Source organism: Syngnathoides biaculeatus, chromosome 17 (assembly GCF_019802595.1).
Source record: "Syngnathoides biaculeatus isolate LvHL_M chromosome 17, ASM1980259v1, whole genome shotgun sequence".
NCBI classification, from domain to species: Eukaryota; Metazoa; Chordata; class Actinopteri; order Syngnathiformes; family Syngnathidae; genus Syngnathoides; species Syngnathoides biaculeatus.
Window position 1 is genome coordinate 17,389,641 of NC_084656.1, and position 20,651 is coordinate 17,410,291.

The 20,651-nt window shown below is 40.4% G+C and overlaps 1 protein-coding gene across 4 annotated transcripts in view; it reads right to left on the reverse strand.

The window, feature by feature from the left end:
* Positions 1-1,231: 1,231 nt before the first annotated feature.
* Positions 1,232-20,651, reverse strand: part of amacr (alpha-methylacyl-CoA racemase) — a 48,205-nt gene continuing 28,785 nt past the window's right edge. For 2 of the 4 annotated variants that reach the window (XM_061801019.1, XM_061801017.1), the window contains 6 exons: positions 11,107-11,176; positions 8,023-8,270; positions 7,626-7,769; positions 6,450-6,610; positions 4,001-4,187; positions 1,232-2,364 (listed from right to left, as the gene is read on the reverse strand). In XM_061801019.1, the coding sequence (XP_061657003.1) occupies positions 1,955-2,364; positions 4,001-4,187; positions 6,450-6,610; positions 7,626-7,769; positions 8,023-8,269 (1,149 nt within the window). In that variant the 5' untranslated portion in view covers position 8,270; positions 11,107-11,176 and the 3' untranslated portion in view covers positions 1,232-1,954. Of the gene's footprint in view, positions 2,365-4,000; positions 4,188-6,449; positions 6,611-7,625; positions 7,770-8,022; positions 8,271-9,019; positions 9,163-11,106; positions 11,177-20,651 lie in introns of those variants that run through there. The other 2 variants (XM_061801018.1, XM_061801016.1) reach the window with 2 other exon arrangements.

Below are 20,651 nucleotides of genomic sequence, written 5' to 3' on the forward strand. Positions count from 1 at the left end.
TCGAAAACGGGCACGTTCGAAAACCGGGGCTTTACTGTATTTCAAATTGAGCATCACCCGGCTTGTATCGCACACATGGCATCATTTCAAACCATCCAGACAAAATCCCACAGAGTTGGTGTTTGGAGGACCCCTGACAAATGCCCAAATGCCCCAATCAGTGTCCCCCCCCCCCCCCCCCCACCTCCCATATATTATAGCGAGACACTTAACTTTACCAGAATTCTCCATCCACACGAAATGAAGAATTTTAAAACTTCAGACAAAAACTAAACTCAAATGGCTGCTTCTAAGGAAACAGGAGATTTAATTAAGACTTCCTGGGCTTTTTTTTCTGGTGAGCCAAGAAATTAACCATCATGTATATAAAAAAAAAAACCCAAAATGTTAAGTTAGTTAACTGCTTTGTTTTAAAAGTGCACTTGCGTAAAGACCAAAAGACGTCCAGTATTTCTGTTATCGTGCTGAGATGATTGGACTCAAGGCGGACAATTACATTTTCCAGCAGGCTGTCAGCTCAGCGTGGCAGCTGCATCCCGACACGTCAACCAAACCACCCGACCGACAGAACCCGCAAGGGCAACAAAGCCTGGATGACAAGTTGATGTTCGCATTGTTACAGAGCAAAGGAGCTGAATGCGGTCTCGATTTATCCCCGGTGGATCTGTCAAAAGCACAACGAACTTTACAGCTCCGAGACCAAGTCATCATTGCAGTTGAGTGCCACCCACCTTAATAGCAAGGCACAGATGGGGAAAATTCAGCAAGTTGGACCAAGACGGTCTTTGAAGGACACCTGGAATTTACCCCACAATGTCTGCCTCAAACAGAAGATGTACGTAACAGCAAGCAATATAGTGGCCTCACAGTTCTGAGGTCCCGGGTTCAATCCCGGTCCCGCCTGTGTGTCGTTTGCATGCTCTCCCCGTGCCTGCGTGGGTTTTCTCCGGGCGCTCCGGTTTCCTCCCACATCCCAAAAAACATGGATTAACCGGACACTCTAAATTGCGCCTAGGTGTGGTTGTGGGTGCGACTGTTTGTCTCCATGTGCCCTGTGATCGGCTGGTGACCAGTTCAGGGTGTAGCCTGCCTCCTGCCCGTTAGGCTTCAGCACTCCACGCGACCCTCGTGAGGATAAGCGGCTAAGAAAATGGATGGATGGAGATTAACAATGCTTCTCTTTGCATTTATTACACCGCATTGCATGGCGATCAATGCTCACACTTACGACGGCCACCGATCAGCTCGGGCGATTTTTCGTGCCACCCGTGCCGCCTCAATTTGACAATTCATTATTTTGTAAAATAATAAATGTTACAATAACTCAAGTGTCTGTTTCCTCTTCCTACTGCATGCGGACGTCTTGCGACAGCAAACGAGCTAAAACATGCTTCAGAACACAAACTAATCAATCAATTCCACATAAGCACACTCAATCAAATGCTTTATTTAAATAACTTTCATCCCGTACTATTTTTTCTTAATACCTTATTACATTTTAGGATCTCCAAAATTCTGACATTTTTCTTTGTGCAAGTGATCACATTTTTGGACACTTCTCAAAACAGCAAAACAGTTGACGTCTAATGAGTTAATTCAAAGCACCAACAAATTAATCAGTTCAAAATTGACAATTTCATAAGTGGTCAGTTAACACCCAATTTTACATTTGAACTATTTTCCTCCAAAAATTCAACTTTTCTCGAGATTTTTCTTTCATCCTACTTTATCTTCATCAAATCCGAACATTATTATTCATTTTTATGCGGCTCTTTAGACACCAAACTTATGGTGGCGGTAAAGTAGTGCATCATATTTTGCCTCCAATTACTTTAAGTTTGTGATCAACAAGCAATTCCGTGAAATGAAATATTCCTTCATAATTAAAGGACAAATGAATTATTTTCATTATTACCTTCATTATGAGGATGAATTCCAAAATAAAAAGTATCCGTCACAGTTTTGCCTTGACAGCGTGAGACTCCACGACGCCTGCAGCGAGCATCTTGTCAATTTCTGACATTTTGTACCCGTACTCCACAAGAATCTCCACCGTGTGTTCGCCGATAAGCGGGCCAGGGTGCACTGAAGCCTCCGCGGGGGTCCGAGAGAGGAGGGGAGCCGGTCGGGGGCTTTCCTCCCCGCTGGAGTCCTTCGTGAAAGAAGCCCTTTGGTGATTGTGGGGGTGCGAGCTCACCTGGTCAAACGACAACACGGGGGTCACGCAGGCGTCCGTCCCGTCGAAAATTTGTGACCAGTCCTCCTGCGTCTTGGACGCGAAACGCTCGGAGAAGATCCGTCGGAGCTCGGGCCAGTCCGAGAAGCTCATCTGCGGCGGTAACTTGTCCTCGTCCAATTCCAAACCTTGTGGGTGAGAAAAAAGGTACCCCTGTCAATTATGATCAATTATGTTTCATCCCAGTCCTGTAGGTGGCAGTAAAGTTCCTGCTATATTTATATTTATGACAAAACAATGATGACGTTTTATTTTAGATGGGATTTTTTTTTTTTTTTGGAATGACAATGACTTGTCGTATTACAACAGCTCCGACTACCCAAGACAAATTCCTTGTGTGTTTTTGACATACAGTATTTGGCAAAATAAAGATGATTCTGACACTGTTTATACTATTACAATATTATTACATGTGGGCTGATCGACCGCAATAAATAGAACTTTTCAACTTGTTGAAATTAAAAAAAAATCTTGTGGCCTTGTAAGATTTTTATTTGATTATTGTTTATTTTATTGTTTTAATTATTATTATTTTTCTTGGATATTTGCAGCGGATCAAGTCCTGTCATGAACAGTGAAAATCCAAACATAATGGAACCTGCCCTTTCAGATTCAACTTAAAATACAATGTTAAGATGAACAGGATTGGTCATTCTCCAAACTTTTGAATGTAGCTGAATATTTGAATACTTTTTGCACAACTTGGTGCAGTCTAACAAGGAGCTGAATGGCAAAATGCACAAGTTTTTTTTTTCTTCCATATTGAACCTTCACCGACCGTCAACGTTCCCTCCAAGCTGCGCAGCTGCGCATTTGCGCACTTGTCGCACACTCTCGGCGCAGAGGAAAACAGATCCAGCGCAGTGAACTACAGCCTGATGGGTTTTTTTTGGCAGCACACTGCCGCTCATGAAGAGATGCTGCTCGGCCACACCGGGCCACACTACTACTTCCTGGTTTACCTGACACCCCCCCCCCTCTCCATTTTAAAGGGGTACACTCATAATTACAAACACCGAGGTATGTGACTAATAGAAGAAAAAGTGGTGATTGGTGATGAGATTTTCTCTTTTTTCAATAAAAAAGGTCTGGTCTGAAGCCAAAATAGAAAATGCAGGATGAGATGGTGTATAATGTTAAAATTCCACCTTGGCACAGCCTGATTGAGGATGAAAGCACAGACAATACAGTGCACAAAACCTAATTCTGTATTTTAAATATAGGACGCAACATAACATTAAACTCAAAACAGTTTTCGAGCATCATTCAACTTTCAACATGAATTGAGAAAGATATTCTGCAAGCAATAATTCAGTTTTATACAAAGGAAAACAGACGCGGATATAATTGTGGGTTAAAAATAAAGAAATGAAACAAAGGTGGAGGTGACATTTCAAATTTCTGGTTAATAGTTGGCCTGGTATGGATTTGTATTGTAATGTATTTTTTGTTGACATTTTCAGTATAAGTTAGCAAAAACACAAAAATTGTGATTAAAAATGTTCTGATGGAAATGTAATCTGAACCTTTTAATGAGCCATGTAACTTCAATAGATGACACTGAGTGACCGCAGTGCATACGTCTGATGTTGCTCACAGTGGTCAAAGGGGGCGCTCACGGGCTTAGCGCGTTTGCACAGACGCGTCAAAAATTAGAGGGAACATTGGCGACAGTGTATAACTGTGACGTATCCTCTCTTTCTATAGCAATCTGCTGATGATGTATGACATCATCATTTAGTAGCACAATTTAATTCCACAGACCTCGAAGCAGTTGCTTGTAGAACTGCGGCTCGATGGCGCCCACGGCCACGTGCTTGTCGTCGGCCGTCCGGTACGTGTCGTAGAAAGGAGCGCCGCTGTCCAACATGTTTTCCCCGCGAGGACGATCCCACAAGCCGATTCTGCGAGATTTCCACACGAACGAGCCCAGGTAGGCAGCTCCTTCCACCTGGAAAGAGGAATTATTAAACTGTACACTATTAAGATGATCTGACGTTATTTGGACACGCCGATCCGACACCCTCCACAATGTTTGCATTCATGCATCTTTTTAGAGTAAGATTTTAGCATGTCAGGGTGCAGCTGAGTTTAGCCTGGGTTGTTAGTGGAAGTTAGGAGTCTTCACCGCATCTGCATGTACACGCCCGCACACACAGACACACACACACGTACGCACGCACACGCACGCACACTCTTCCGGTGAATTTTTTGAAAATCACATCACTTGTAAGACATCAATATTTAAATATGTTGCAAAATGACTTTGAAATGACACCACACTGTCCGTCTTAAGCCATTCATGGGCAGGGTGGCAATTTTTTGCCTTATTGAGATAAAAGTCTCCTAATAGGCCACAATCAAGGAAATAACACTTCTTTTTCATTTACGGTTACGTTATATAACTTTACGAATTTTTAATCTCGCCCCAAAAATGGGACGCTGCTCGCGAGAGGGTACTTGGGTTTTCTTAGTAGATCGTCCCAAAAACCAGAATAAGAATAAAACACTGAAATATTTTGATATACTGAAGGATATAGATCGAACTATTAATAAAGGCATTTTTTTAGGAAAAAAAAAATTATATGGTGGCGCATCAATTACTCACGTTCGTTCACTATTAACGGCAGTTCTCGTTTACTACACTGTGGTCACCGATGGTGTAGTAGTACACACGCCTGACAACGGCGCAGGCAGCGTGGGATCGATTCCCGCTCAGTGACGGCGTCGATATCCGCCCTGCGACTGACTGACTGACTGGCGGGCGACCAGTTCAGGGTGTAGTCCGCCTTTCGCCTGAAGCTGGCTGGGTTAGGCTCCGGCTCTCCCGTGACCCTTGTGAGGATAAGCGGCTTGGATAATGGATGGATGGACACTATACTGTGATAGATCAAAATAGGTAACCACACAGCAAAAATAATAATAATTAAAAAAAAAAAAACTCACAAAGTGGACGACATTGAATTCATTCAATTCACAGACCACGACAATCGCGGTAATGGAGAGCAAAGAAAGAAAAAGCAATATCGAGAAAAAGGCTACGTCGCTGGCTCCCTTTTGAACCTGCCTTGTGACATTATTCGTCATAAACACGTGAAAATGCCGTGCTGACATGCCTCTTGACAGAGACCTGATGGACAACACGTCCGTGCTCACTTGAACTAGACGTCAAAACGAAGAGATGAAAGGGGAGCGCTCCCCTCGTGTCCGACACTATTGTCACCATCCCACGCTCCTTGAATGCGTCGTCCAGGAGAAAATGACGTGTCACGTCAGGGCTTTTCAATTGCATGGTGTCGGACACGGCCCAATGGGCAAAAAAGGTGTTTTTTTTTTTTTTTTATCAATAAACTGCTGCTTTGTATGTCTCAAACGGACATGTCGAAGAAAAAGAACATCAAACAATTACATCCGTCCATTATCTGAGCCACTTATCCTCACGAGGGTGGTGGGAGCCCTGGAGCCCATCCCTGCTATCTTCAGGCAGGAGACGGGTTACGTCCATACACCCAGCCAATCACAGGGGAAACATAAACAAACACTCACACGCATTCACAACTAATTTAATCTCTCCATTTAACGCACGTTTTTGGGATATGGGAGGAAACCCACGCAGGCACGGGGAGAACATGCAAACGCCACACAGGAATTTGAACCCGTCCTCAGAACTGTGAGGCAGACGCTCTAACCAGTCGTCCACCGTGCCACCCAAAGACTTGCACTCAACTTTTTTTGAACTAACTAAATTAGTAGAATATGTTTTCACGATTGTGCTGGTGATACTCATCTTTAAATTTCTGTTTTTACTGATGACCACAGCTTGATTGCAACTTTTTCATACTGTATTTTAGAAACAGGGTTTGGATTTTCGCTAAATTACAAGCGAAATTCAGATACGCCACCACTAGATGGTGGAAGACCGTGCCAAAAATACAGCCCGGCATCCAGGCTCTTACTCGCAATTTTAGATACGACTAAAGTCAACTCAAAGCTCAGTCACAAAACAAATTGGACTGTGATTAGAAAGATTTTCGTTTAAATTTCAAGTTAGACAACATATTGTAGTTTTAATTTCTATCTTTGTTGTACGAGTGACACACATTGCTACAAATCTTTGGTGCGAACAGGATAATTCAGTGCAACAATGTTTCCTGTGTGGCTCCAGGTCGAACCTTTACCAAAAATCCCCAACAGATTCGACCGTGTTGCTTACCATGCTAGCGTCGATGATCTGCCCTTTTCCCGACTTCGTCCGCTCCAGCAACGCCAGGACGATGCCAAGGGCGCACGTGAGCCCCCCGCCCGCGAAGTCTGCCAAGAGGTTTAGCGGCGCGTACGGCTTCTCTCTGCTGCGACCCAGACGGGACAAAAGCCCTGTGAGCAGCAATGGACCAGACGAACACAAGAGAGAGCATGAGCAAATTTGTTCTGTAGCTCCAAATCGGCGCATATCGTGTTCTCTCTCAATTTTTTTTTTAGTAAAAATAACTGTATTGGCCATCAGATAATTACAGTCCTACGTCAAAACACCCCCCCCAAAAAAAAAAAAAATATATACCACCATATAAAAATAAATTAGCTTTAGGATTCAGCTACGTTGTCAGAGCTAATCAATGACGTCACCGATGGGATCGGCGAATGATGACGTCAAAAGCAAAAAAATAGCAATCATCAGCGTTAGCAGCATGTTACGCATTTCCAGTTCAGGTAGAATATATTGAAAAAAAAATAATAATAATAACAGTACCTTGATATACAATGTAATTTGTTGGACCAAGCTAGTAACATAATTTAGTCATATATCAAATCAATTTCCTTCATTGGAATGGATTACAATGCCATTAATCCGTTCCAGTCTCTAAAAAAAATGGTTTTGCTATGAGTTTTTAATTCAAGAAAAATAGCCCAACCCATATTGTATAATGTAGAAAACCAAAGGAAATAAATAATTAAATAACCAAACGTGACCAATGTTCAACAATAATAATTGATGCAAATCCATGGACCATATCTAAACCCGGCGGCACGGTGGGCTCAGCTGGTAAAGCATTGGCCTCACAGTTCTGAGGACCCGGGTTCGATCCGCCTGTGTGGAGTTTACATGTTCTCCCCGTGCCTGCGTGGGTTTTCTCCGGGCACTCCGGTTTCCTCCAAAATCCCCAAAAACATGCAACATTAATTGGACACTTTAAATTGCACCTAGGTGGGATTATGGGTGTGGCCGTTTGTCTCTATGAGCCCTGCGATTGGCCGGCAACCAGTTCAGGGTGTGCCCCGCCTCCTGCCTGTTGACAGCTGCGATAGCCTCCAGCACTCCCCATGACCGTCGTGAGGATAAGCGGCAAAGAAAATGGATGTATGGATATCTAAACCCTTTGTTCGCTGGTACCTGACATGGCCAGGTAGTTGATGTCATGTCCGGCCGCCGTGGCGTACTTTCCAGTTTGTCCGTATCCCGTCAGGCGTGCGTACACCAGACCAGGATTTTCCTTTAGCAGCTCCTGCGGACCAAGACCGAGTTTCTCCATCACACCTACAAGATGAAAAAAAAACAGCTTTTTTTTTTTTAACACTACAATTTTCCCGAGCTATATCGCTGTCCGTTATTAACGCTCGGCTATTTCAGATTTTTTTTAAGCAATCGCTTTGACAGGATTTGAAAGTATACCAACGTTTGCATAATGCTGTCTTGTGAAAGGCGTAAAACAAAAATTTTTAAAAAGTTACAGTATTTTTATAGTCTGACAATGTTAACACTTTCATAGGATAGATGCTAATGATTCTACCTTTGCGGTAGGGCTCTAGGACGACATCAGAGTGGACGCAAAGGTTCCGGAGCAGGGAGACGCCCTCGGGAGTCTTCAGGTTGATGGCCACTGAGCGTTTGCCGCGAGCTTGGGTGTCCATCGAGGCTCCGGCCTTCGTGCGGTCCACGCGAACCACTTTGGCGCCAAAGTCAGCCAGGATCATCCCGCAGAACGGCGCCGGAGCGAGCCCCGCGAGCTCGACCACTCGTACCCCAGCTAACGCCATGCTGAAAACACACAAAAAACATTTAAATAAATATACATATTACTGCATTTTTTAAATATTAAATGGTGATTGCAAGAAATCTTTCTGTAGGGTTGGAAAACCGAAATAATTTAATTAACTGGGGAATATAGTAGCTACATTATTCCATCATTGTTTTAACTGTGTTTTTTAAAAATTTTTTGTTTGTCATTTTTATTGTTTTTATCCCGTTTTAAATGTTTTATCTCTTTGTTTTCAAATGTCATTAATCATGTAAAGCACATTGAGTTACCACGTGTATGAAGTGCAATATACAAATAAATTTGCTTTGCAAAGCCGAATTTAAATTCATTAATTTTATTATGATTTTACGCAAAGCAATACTAATTTTAATTAGAGGAACCAAAAAAATCTGTTGCTTTGCGATTTGGCATAGTTTAATGACTTTTACAGTAATTTTAATGGGGAAAATTTATTTAACACGTTTGTAACTTGTTTCGTCATGTAATGAATTAAACTCACAAGTCCAACAACCGCTCTGCGTTGGTTTCCAAGGTACTATGAACGCACCACAGCTAAAACCAAAGCTATTTAGTCTCTGAGTTTCCCACCAAGTAAATCACTTACATTTTTCTAAAACACAAATAGTACAAAGTCCAAAGTGACACACAAATGTTATCTTGTCGGAGAGTATTTAGCGACGGGCAACTTTTCCCGACGTTCAATGAACACGTCAGACAACGCACGCGCTTAAGTATCCAACACATTTACCTTTGCTTACGTTCCAAAAAGTGAAAGTGAGATGACAAAAGTTACGCTAACCTGTCTTGTTTTATTATTATTATTATTCACGTCACGATGAAATCAGCTCTCACGAAGCGTTGGATATGTTTAGGTGCGCGCGCAGCTGGCCCACATCACGTGACTGTGATTTCGTTGGACGGCATCAGTCATGTGATTAAATCATATCTCAAAACGCGTGAATTTGACATTATATATAATCCACTTTGCCTTGAAATTATTAATTCACATGTATAAGAATATATGGCTCAGGGGGGCTCCACTAGTATTCAAAAACCAACTATTTCCATAACAGTTTCTACTTCAAGGATTTCTGGGAATTGGAGTTTTTTTGTGGTGTCTCAAATTCAAAAATAAACATTTGGAAATTGTGGGAAAACCAGTTTAAATGATGGACTTTTTGTACGGTTTTACTTAAGAGTGGAATCAAAAATATGCTTAGTGGCAAAGTTGCTGCCACAAATGAAAAAAAAATTCTTGCGCCTCTTTTAAATTTATGCCACACGGCATTTCCTTCATTGCGAGGTGTAAATATAATATAATGTAATATTCGACAGTTCTGCTGCTTCACATTAATTTTCCACCTCATTATGAAGATTAAGCGGCATCTGCACAATCTAAGAAAGGAGCTCATCCCTTCAATGCGGCCATACTGTGCTGACAGGATAAGAGACATGCGATAAATATTAAATGATTTGTTTCCCCAGATACGGCACTTAAAATATAGATAAAAATACTTTTTAGAAACCCAATATGAGTTAATATTGAATCATACCCTATATACATACAATAAATGGTAGGTATGGTAGGGTTCTAGAGAGGCTGTCTGTGTCCGACTGAATATTTTTCACGTAATGTTACAACTTTTTGTGTGCCCTGACAATTTTTACCGTATCCAAATCAATTTCATATTCACAATAGTATGAGGTTTTTCTCGTAATGCAATTTTTTTGTTTTTAGCTACTTTGTTTTAACCATTATTAGAATTTTTTTTTTCAAAGCAAACATGGCCTTATAGTATAGCAGTCGTAGTAGTACTCCAACTTTTTTGGTTTGACTTTATTTCTCATTATGTAATTTATGCACATTTTTTATGGTATTTGTGATTGTCCCAGATCATCTGATGAGCATCGCTATATATTGTTATTCTTATAAGGTTGGTTCCACAACGTGATCGGCTCACTGAGACTTTTTTTTTCTCCCTCTAATATCCATCCATTTTCTGAGCCGCTTATCCCCACAAGGGTCGCAGGAGTGCTTAGAGCCTATCCCGGCTCTCTTCGGGCAGGAGGCGGGGTACAACCCGAACTGGTTGCCGGCCAATCAGATGCCGCAATCCCAATCACACCTCAGGGCAATTTAGAGTCTCGAATTGATGCATTTTTTAGAGTTGTGGGAGGAAACTAGTTTTAGAACCCAAAGAAGAAAAAAAAAAATCAACTGGGCGATAGCGTATGACAGTCATTACGTTATTTTTCATAAAAAGTTGAGGCCAGAAGACTGAGCAAGAACAAAACAGAGTGACCGGTTGCCAGGTAAAATTTGTGGGGCGCAATCATTTTTCGCCAAAGAATGTGATTAAAAGCAGGAAGGAGCGCACGAAGAGTCGCTCGTGGCAGATTCTTCCAAATGTCAAAACACAAAGAAACACAAATAGCTGAGCTGTCCCGAGTCGTGCGTCAGGTCAGGAGACTTGTTTGGCTTCGCTGTGACCTTTACTGACGTTTATTAGTTGCCGCCATGGAAAAGAACAAAAAAAGAAGCACTTTGTCGAGCGCGGAAGGGAGTTAAAAAAATCTCGACTCCCCCTCGATCGGTCGTGCACTTCAACTGCAGTCGACGGCGACCCATTTAAAGGAGACCTCCGATGACGGTCAGAGCTCGAGACGCTCTTTTGTATGAATTTGATCTTTGAAAAGTTCTTTTGTGTTCGGGCCACTGTGATGGGAACTTTGAGAGTAATTTGAAGACCAGTCAGAGAAATAAAGGCGCACAAATTCCCCGACACAAATATCAATAATTGACACTGTATTGTGCATTTATTTTGATTTTCTTACTTTATTCCATGCCCCTCGCCTTTTGTTTCTGGAGCTACTTCCAAGAGTGTCCCATCCTCCTCGACTGTAACTGTGGAACAGCAAAATAAACAACTCTCGTTATTTATCTTTTGTAATTTACCGAGTACTCCACCCACATTCAATCTTTGAGGTGGGTACTGGTTAAAAATACTTTCTAACATCATCACATGCAATTAAATTTTGCCAAGACGTGGGTGGTGCAGATAAAAATCTCTTAATTAACAGTCACATGGTCACATATACATTTTGGGGGCCACAGAGGAGACCTAGCATAGTGTCCCAGAACCGCACCTGCTACTAACCAATCAAAAGTCATATACTTAAAATAATGTATGAATATGTTTTGATAAATTACCGTAATTTCCGGCCTACGAGCCGCAACTTTTTTTCCACACGCTTTCAGCTCTGTGGTTTATGTGGTGATGTGACGCTAGTGTTAGCATGGCGCTAGCGTTAGCGCACCTGGTTAAAAGCCTCGGTACACAGAAAGAGTTTAACGCTATCTTTAAACTCTGTATACCGAGTCTTATAATCAGGTGTACTCTGTAGGCCGGGAATTACGGTAATCAGAGACTCTGGCCTGTGATTGGCTGGCAACCAGTTCAGGCTGTACCTCCTCCCCGAAGACAGCTGGGATCGGCTCCAGCACCCTTGTGAGGATAAGTGGCTCAGATAATGGGCAGATTTTTTTGAGAAAAAAAATCATCTATTACCATATTATGAGAACGAAGTAGTATTTTTATGAGAAAAAAGTTGTGATATTTTCACTTTTTAAATCCTATTTGGAAAAAAAAGGTTGTAATGTTCTGAGAAGTGGTGGCACGGTGGGCTCAGCTGGTAAAGCGTTGGCCTCACAGTTCTGAGGACCCGGGTTTGATCCAGGCCCCATCCCTATGTGGGTTTCCTCTGGGCACTCCGGTTTCCTCCCACATCCCAGAAACATGCAACATTAATTGGACACTCTAAATTGCCCCTAGGTGTGACTGTGAGTGCTAGAGAGATAGTGAGTTTCTCTCTATATGCCCTGCAATTGGCTGGCGAGCAGTTCAGGGTGTACCCCGCCCGATAGGCCCCAGCACTCCCCGCAACCCTCCTGAGGATAAGCGGCAGAGAAAAAGATGGATGAATGTTCTGAGAAGTTATGGCAACGTTTGTAAAATTGTTATTATTATTTTATAATGCTAATGCATTCACCCGCATGAGACATTAGCTCTGCAATAATGGATAAATTGAATAAAATTTCATAAAACAGCATATATAAGCTTTACTTTAATTCAATATACTTAGCATTTTAGACATCTTATTCAGACGTGTTTAAAATGTGAAAAAAGGAAGAGGAGCCTGTAAAAGAGTCAGAGAACAAAAAGGCAAAGTAAAATAAAAAAAAAGGGATTGCATACTGTAGATATCAATTTAAGGAAGCAAATGGGAACGGCTCTCCAGGGACAGATAGCAACAATGTTATGGAGCTCTCCCCTACGACCTTTTCCACAGCCAGGAAGTCCAGTTTCCGTGTAAACAAAGTGTCAAGGGCAAAACGCCAGGAGAGGACCCAAATGAACGAGATGCAGTTCGAGAAAGAGGCCTTTAACGGCAGGTGACGGTCTGGACACAAAGACAAAGACGATCAAGAAGGAAACTGTATCCCAAATCGTGAGCCAAAAAGGCAAGGTCAAAAACACGAGGCAAGCTCAGATTACTGAGAGTCGAAAACGAGGAACGATGGAACAAGGAACGCGGGAACGTGACAACGAGGTTCAACGGACTAGCAAAGAGCCGTGACGTATATATTTATGCGTGGCATAAATGACATACATGAGGAACAGGTGGGGCGGCTGCTGCCAAGAGCAGGTGCGTCAGAGGCAGAGGGAACGACCACGCCCGTCACACGAGGCAATAAAAATACAAATTGGACAATTAGGATGAAATCACTCAACTCCCAAGCATAAGTCAAAACGTGATTGAAATCAATCATTAATTCTTTCATGACTGGAACAATCACGAACTATATAATCCACTGAATCCACAAAACGTAAGTCACACAATTCTGAGAAAAATTTGGAATATAATGCTGAAAGTATCAAGTTTGCCCCTTATTAAAATTGTTTTGGAATCAAGTCGGACTATATTAGAGGGAAAACAATGGGAATGAGATTGTATTTATGGGGGACAAGGTTGCTTTATTACAAGAGTAAAGTCAAATTCAGATTTTAGAACTAAGTCATAATGGCCTGTGGTGGAAAAAAAAGTTTCAGCGATTTCAAGAATAAAGTTGTAACGTTTTTAAGCATAAAGCGGTAACAAATTGGGAAAAGTGGTACAATGAAGTCGGATTTTTTGAGAATAAAGTTGTAATATTAAAAGGAAAAGGCACAAAATGAAGTCATAATATTGTGAGAAAGAGTGTTGCAAATTTATGAGATTAAATTACTACACTGAGAATAAAGTCAGTCTGAATTTAGGGGAATAAACTAATAACATTATAAGAAGTATGATATTGTTGTAGTATAACGTGGTAAGATTTGATTTTTTTTTTTAAATGTGGTGATATTTTTTAAATAAAAACTGGTAATATGAGACCAAACTTTTTTTTTTTTTTTTTTAAACAAAATCAGTATTATGAGGAGTATGGCCCAAAATTCAGTGTTTTTATTTTACAATAAAGTTTTAATATTAAGAAGGAAAAGGCATAAAATTTAGGTTGGAAATTCATGAGCTTTAATTCCTATTTTCAGAGAGTGAGGTCAATTTTTATTTTTTAAAAAGTCATGATATTATGAGAATAAAATATTATTTTTGGAGCATTTTAAGAATAAATTCACAATGTCACAATTTCACAAAATTAAACTGTTTTTTGAATAAAGTCCCAATATTTCAAACAAAAATGTGTCAAATTAAAATATTTTTTTATTTTTAGAATTCAACTATACTAAGACAAGGAAAAAAAATTCCAAAAAAGTCAAGTGTTATTTTTATCAGCAAAAACTCCAAATTTTTGACAATTCTGTCTTGGGATTTTAGCGAATAAAGCCCTAATATTTTGCAAATAAATGTTGTTGTTGTTGTTGTAACTATGAGAATAGCCCATCTTGGCGAGCATTCGTCTTTTGCTATTTTTGTGCCTCTTATGATGATGACGTGATGACATTAGCAGATGCAAACTTTGACACACTTGCGTTATTGTTCCGAGCCCGAGCCGAACAATTGGTCATACATGAAGTGGGCGTTCCTAATTAGAAACACAGACGGCTCGGGAACAATGGTGGGGACGCCAGCTGGCCGGCGCGTCGTCATGAGGACAAAATGTCCGACCGGGAGAAAGTATCGGCGTCTGCATATGTGATGCAGATGTTGTATTACGCAAATCGTGATTATGAGAGGTGGGAAAGTACTCCAACGCTATACTAGAGTTAAAAAATAAAGGGTAAAAGTATGTTTTGATTCAACTCCTGTAAAAGTCAAAATGACACTGAACTGTATTTAAGTGCAAACATTAAAAGGTTTCTATTTTCAATTATATGCAATACCTTTTTTGATAATTTGGCATAACTTTTTTTAACCAAGCGCTAGCTAGCCTTAGCATGTTCTCAAAGCTTTACTAAAATCAAATAAAGTATAACCCCAAAAAAAAGTCATGAAAAAAAAACCCTGACCTATCTTCGTCATTTCAGGTGAGAGGGAAAAAGTAAGTACTTTTACTTCTATGAGTATACTTTTCTACTCGAGGTAGTTCTCAGATACTTGGTACTTGAGTACAGCAACAAAATACTTCTTTACTTTTCACCACTGGGAATTATTCAACACATAAAACTTTGAAAACGACTCGTGGCACCCGGGGGTTTTTGCGTTCGGGTTAGGGTCAGCGACAAGTGCGGAATGTGCCGCTGTTTTCCACACCAGGGCTTTCGAACTGTGTGGAAAAAGGAAGTGAGCGCTTCGGCCAACAACATGATACATCCTGTACTGTGATGGCAGACAAAAGGCGATGTGATTGTCAACAGCCACATAACCTAAAACATACAGTTACAGATACAGTGCGATGCGCACATACCGTCGCAACAATTGGGTCAAATTCCAGCCGAATTTTCTCCACGTCAGCAAAGACCCGATTGTCGGATGTCTCTGAATGATGATCCTATGATGGGAGATGTGTTGAGATGAATTTTTCCCCACATATCCCGCACCGATAATCGGGGTGATTTTGCGCGAGATTCTTTACTTCCTGTCACAGTCGAGGAAGGTTGAATTCTTGAACGTTTGTAAAAGATTATCCGGAGCGATTATCTTGTTTTCAAAAAGTGTACAGACAGTGAAATTTTCGTCACAATCACACGTACCAATAATCGGGCCCAATTCAAGCATTTTTCACCCCTTCCAATCAAAATCAGAAAAGGCTTCATCGTCAGAGCCTGCTAAAAGATGGTCCCGAGTGATTATTCTGTGGTGTGGCGGTGTGTGGTCGGGACCAACCTTCATAAATCTTAAACCTGTTCAATATTCACAGTGGCAAATTCTGGCGCGCGTGGTCAAAAGACAATAGACGTTTCGAACCCGTCAATCACTCGTACAATAATAGCCAATCAGACAGCCGCGTTGTCTTAACCCCTGGCTTGACACGCCCCTCTCGTGGTATTGTCCCACAAGCAATGCTGGTTGTCACTAGTGTGCGCTTGGAAAAGTTAATGTTACGAAGAAAATGGTCCTCAGCACGTGCAATTCTGACGAAAGATATCCTGCTAGGTTACAAGGGGCTCGGTTGATTCTTTTTCCAAAGCCTAAAACAGTTGACAAAATGTCTACAATGGATTAAGGCTCGCGGAAGACCGCACGCGCAACTAAACGTGGACAATATCAACAAACATAAGGCTGTATGTTCGAAGGTAAGTGAGGGAGAAGTATCGTCTCTGAGTTTGACTGAATTATTATCAGTGCTTTAAACATTGCAGGACAACAACTTTCACTTTGTTAGTGTATCACTGACCTGCTGAATGATATCACATCGGACTTTTAAGACATAGCACTGGGTTCAATTACGAGCAAAGTCAAATGAATACACCCACTCACTTATAAAGACTACAATGATATTACTTGTGATTTTTGATTAAAAAGTACTCACCCTGCTTTGCACGCGCAGTACGATTCCGCTATTTTATTCTATTGATGAAGTTTGTGAGGCATCAAACTTCTTTTGCATCGATCGCCAACATTCCGCTGTTACTCTGACACTGTGTCCTGCTTTGTCCAAAATCTTAATTCCGTGTACAAATCCCTGCGTGAAATAGTTGAGACCTCTCTGTAGAACTTTCTCATTTGGCAAAAAACATACCCCTATATTATCTGGAATATGCGATAGAGAATCGACTTCAAACATGTTCTGTTCACTCGCCATTTTGGAAGCTTGTGGGACGTGGCTAAGGGGGCGGAGCTCTAGATCGCCATCGGAAAGGTCCATTGGGGCCAATCCACTGACTCTGTGATCGTGTCACGTGCAGTACAGACACCGAGACAATCGTGACAAATTTGAGCATTTTCCTCACCATTCCGATCAAACTCTGCAAAGACAACACTTTTGGATGTTTGTGAATGTTAATCCTGAGTGATTATGCTGTGGTGTGGGGTGTGTTAAGAGTAATAATTGTCTCGCCCGTGTCCTCGGAAAACTGCCTGACCGACAATCGTTAATGTTAAACCTAATATACAATATATTTATGATGGTAAACCGTCATGAGGAGACAGTAGACAGACAGACACACAAAAGGAGCAGCAATTGGTTGAATACTGGTGGAACATTCATGTCAAAATCAGTCTTTAGACCCTGAATCAAATCGCACACATAAGGATTTGCGATCCTAAACAGTAAACAGGGTGAGGATTTTTTCTAGCTGTTTTTTTTATGCAGATTGGGGGAAATCACTCACATCACATCTAGCAATCGGCGCTTTGCTGACTTTGACCGGAGGACAGGAATTGGGCTCAAAATTAGCCTGGTAATCAACAAGAAAAACAACTCTGAGCCTAACCACGCCACAGGATCTCTTAGGATAATCGACATCCGAAATTTGGATCCGATGTGCCCCCCACCACCCACCCCGACTCCCCACCCCAGTGCTTTAGGCAAACAAACACTTGTCAGTTGACATCCTGGAGAAGGTTTCCACCGTTGGATTCATAAGAAAAGTCATCCAAGTACTTTCGAAGAAAAATAAAAACTCGGTTAAAAAAAAAATAAAGGATGTTTTGACTGGCAACCATTAATTTGTCCTCTCCCACACATAAAACATTCATGAGTTTCCCACATTATACTGACGATCACAAGAAAAGAAAAAAGAAATAATTGGGCTGTGGCAAAAAAGAAAGCAACAACAACAATAACACATCGGGAAGTGGAAGTCAGAAGAGAGTAAAGTCAAAACTAAAATGAGAACAAATTCAATATATTTTGAGGAAAATGAGAAATTGTATGAATTGTAATCATGTTTTTCTCTCAAGAGCAGAGAGAAAATATGCCTGTGAGTATTGTTGTGTCCTCTACTTGTATGTGTTGCTGCTCCGTGTTGCCTCAATTAGCGTCAAATCTATGCTAACTTCCTTTAGCCCATCTATGGCATTGTCCATTCTATGTTAGCATTAAGCTAGCAGACTTTCGAAGGATAAAACTGAATGGTTGGTTGTCCAAATACACACTAGTACCTTGAGATACAGCTGATTGACTTTTTCGAGAAACAAAACGTCGTTCAGCCGATGTTTTTCTTTTCACTAGCGAGCGAAAATTTAACTTATGATCAATTAATAGTCTTAACGCAGTTTAATGCACCTCCCACTTGACGTTTACCGTGAAAATAAAAGAAAAAAGGATTTGCACATATTTAAAACACCCCACATAAAGCACAAAGCAAACTATTCTTTTTAAATATACTTTTTTGTTTACACTGCAGATAGATCCGAAAGTTATTTTCTAGGATTTAGCGTACAGCTGAAAAGGATGCCAATACGATTCGCCGTATGATGGGCTTGTTCTAGGAATAACAATGCAGCGGAGGGATGGCGGAGGGATGGGGGGGTGGGGGGTGATGTTTTGATGCGATGGCTCTCCAAGCAGCAGTTAGCCTTTTGGCAGGCCAGCGGGCCTTCTATATTCAAGAATCTCACGATCCCTGACTTTCAGACGTTCAGCTGCTCAAAGCGCCGCTAAATATAGCCCCCGTGGATGCGTGTCCATCATCAAAAACATCTCTTTTCTTCTTCTCACGTTCTTTGAAACAAATAGCACTTGAGTCTATTTTAAGGGGAGAACATTTTCCTTGTAACATTAAAACTTATCTGGGAAAACAACAGGTTATTATTTTTGCAATTGTGTGCAACCCATTATTTTTTTCATTGGTATCTGACTTTTTCATAAAAAATATGAATTTATATGATCAATTTTTTTCTGATAATACATTTTTCTCTTGACATTGCAACTTCTTTCCTGTAATAATACAACTGTATTGTTGATTGTCATCACTTTTTTTTTTCTTGAAAAACTACAACTTGGTTCTCTTATTGTAACTTTTTTTTATTCTTCTCAGATTCTAAATTTTACTACTTTATCGTCATAAAATTGTGACTTATTTTTTTTTCCACAAAAATGTCTCTCAGAAACTATGACTTTATTTTATTTTTTTTAACAATACCACTTAATTATTGCAACATTTCCTCTCCCAAAAAAAAAGCAGAATATATTTTAAAAGAAAAATTCTCGGAACAATCAAACTTTATGTAAGGATTCCGAATTCACCTCTTAACAAATCCAATTCCTTTTCTAAAAGACAATTTTCATACAATATTTATAAAGAAATCTTACGACTTTTTACCTTTAATTAATCAATTATTATCAATTAATGTAATTAATTTAATTATAACTCGATTCTTCACTTTATTCTTGGAACATTCCACCCTTTCCCTGCCTCATATCATTACAACGTGACACTTATTCTTCCTGAAAAAAAATATGACTTGAATCTTTTAACATTACGACATTTCCAACTTGCTTGGGCTAAGAAAATGCATGGAAGGATGTAACTTCCCTCATCAAAATACAACGCAACTCGAATCTTCCTCAATTGCCGCCATTTCCTCACTTCAACACAACTCGGATCTTGAACAATTTTCATTTTTCCCCACGGATGCCCTCGACGACTGACAGCCTACATTTGTGGTTATCGTGGAGTATTTTTGTCGGTCTTGTGTGTGTTAGCCAGTCGTGTTTTCAGTTTTAAAAAAAATGGCAAAAAAAGGACGCGAGATGGTGCATTCAAATGATTTACAGTGCGGGGAAGCAAACGGGTCGACACCTCCTTCACATTCTTGATCTCCGACGTCCAGTTTTATCTCTGGATGTGCACAGGCAGTGAACATGTGTCAGTTGTCATTATGATGTCATTTACGCACAGTCGCGGGACATAATGATTTAGTACTTTGTTACTGTACATAAGTAATTTTTTCAGTCCTCTGTACTTTACTTGAATAATTGTTTTCTGGATTAATCAAATGTGGGGGACAAAAACGCTTGTGTTTATTTTAGCCTCCCTGATTAAAACCGTGCTAAGCTGTACTTTTTGGGCTTAACACAAAATATGCAATCTGGTCGTCTCAGCTATTTTTTTTTTATTATCATGTGTTAAATAAATCTTTGTATAAAACTGCCTGAATGCTGGCACAGAATTTCAACAATTCTGGGAAATTTTATGACTCCCACAACTTATGGCTCTCGAGGCATGTCAAGGAATGAAATCATTCCTCCGCGTGCTTTGTTTGGTTTATTTGAACGTTGCAAAATTGAAATACCAGGAGACTTTAAAAAAACCAACTCATAAACGAATTCACTTGAATAAAATAAAATTACATAAGCAGCAGTTAATAGTTGTCGTTAAAGTGTTAACAGATTGTGTTCAATGTTGAAGTTTCCTATGCACTGGAGATGGATGGGGTGGGGCACTGCGTCATCTGCCCTAAAATGCAATTTTGATTAAAAAAAAAAAAAATCTTTTAAATCCCTACCCCAAAACAAATCAAAATAAAGAAATCTATATATATTTAGTTTTTTTTAGTTACCAATTTTTTTGTTGGTAACACTGCTATAAATTTTAAATAAATCAGATTTTCTGGTTATTTCTCCGTAATTATGTTGTATTTGTGTGTGTATGTGTACATATAAACACACACACATACATATATATATATATAAATATATATATATAATCTCTGATGTTGTCCTCACACAATAGTATGTCAGCAAAGTAACCTCCAGCTCTCGTGTGCATTTTCCTGTTATGTGCATGTCATACACAGCATGCGTTCGCTCTTTGAAGGCGGCGCCGCCTCACACGTACAACACAGACGCCGCGACACAATGGCAATGCTTCCTATAGTCTATTTTTAAAACGGACACGGCAGATGAAAAAGTTTTATTGTGTGTGCGCGCCTGAAACCGCACTTGCTGGTACGCAGCATTATTTGCATCACCAAAGCTACAGACCACGGAT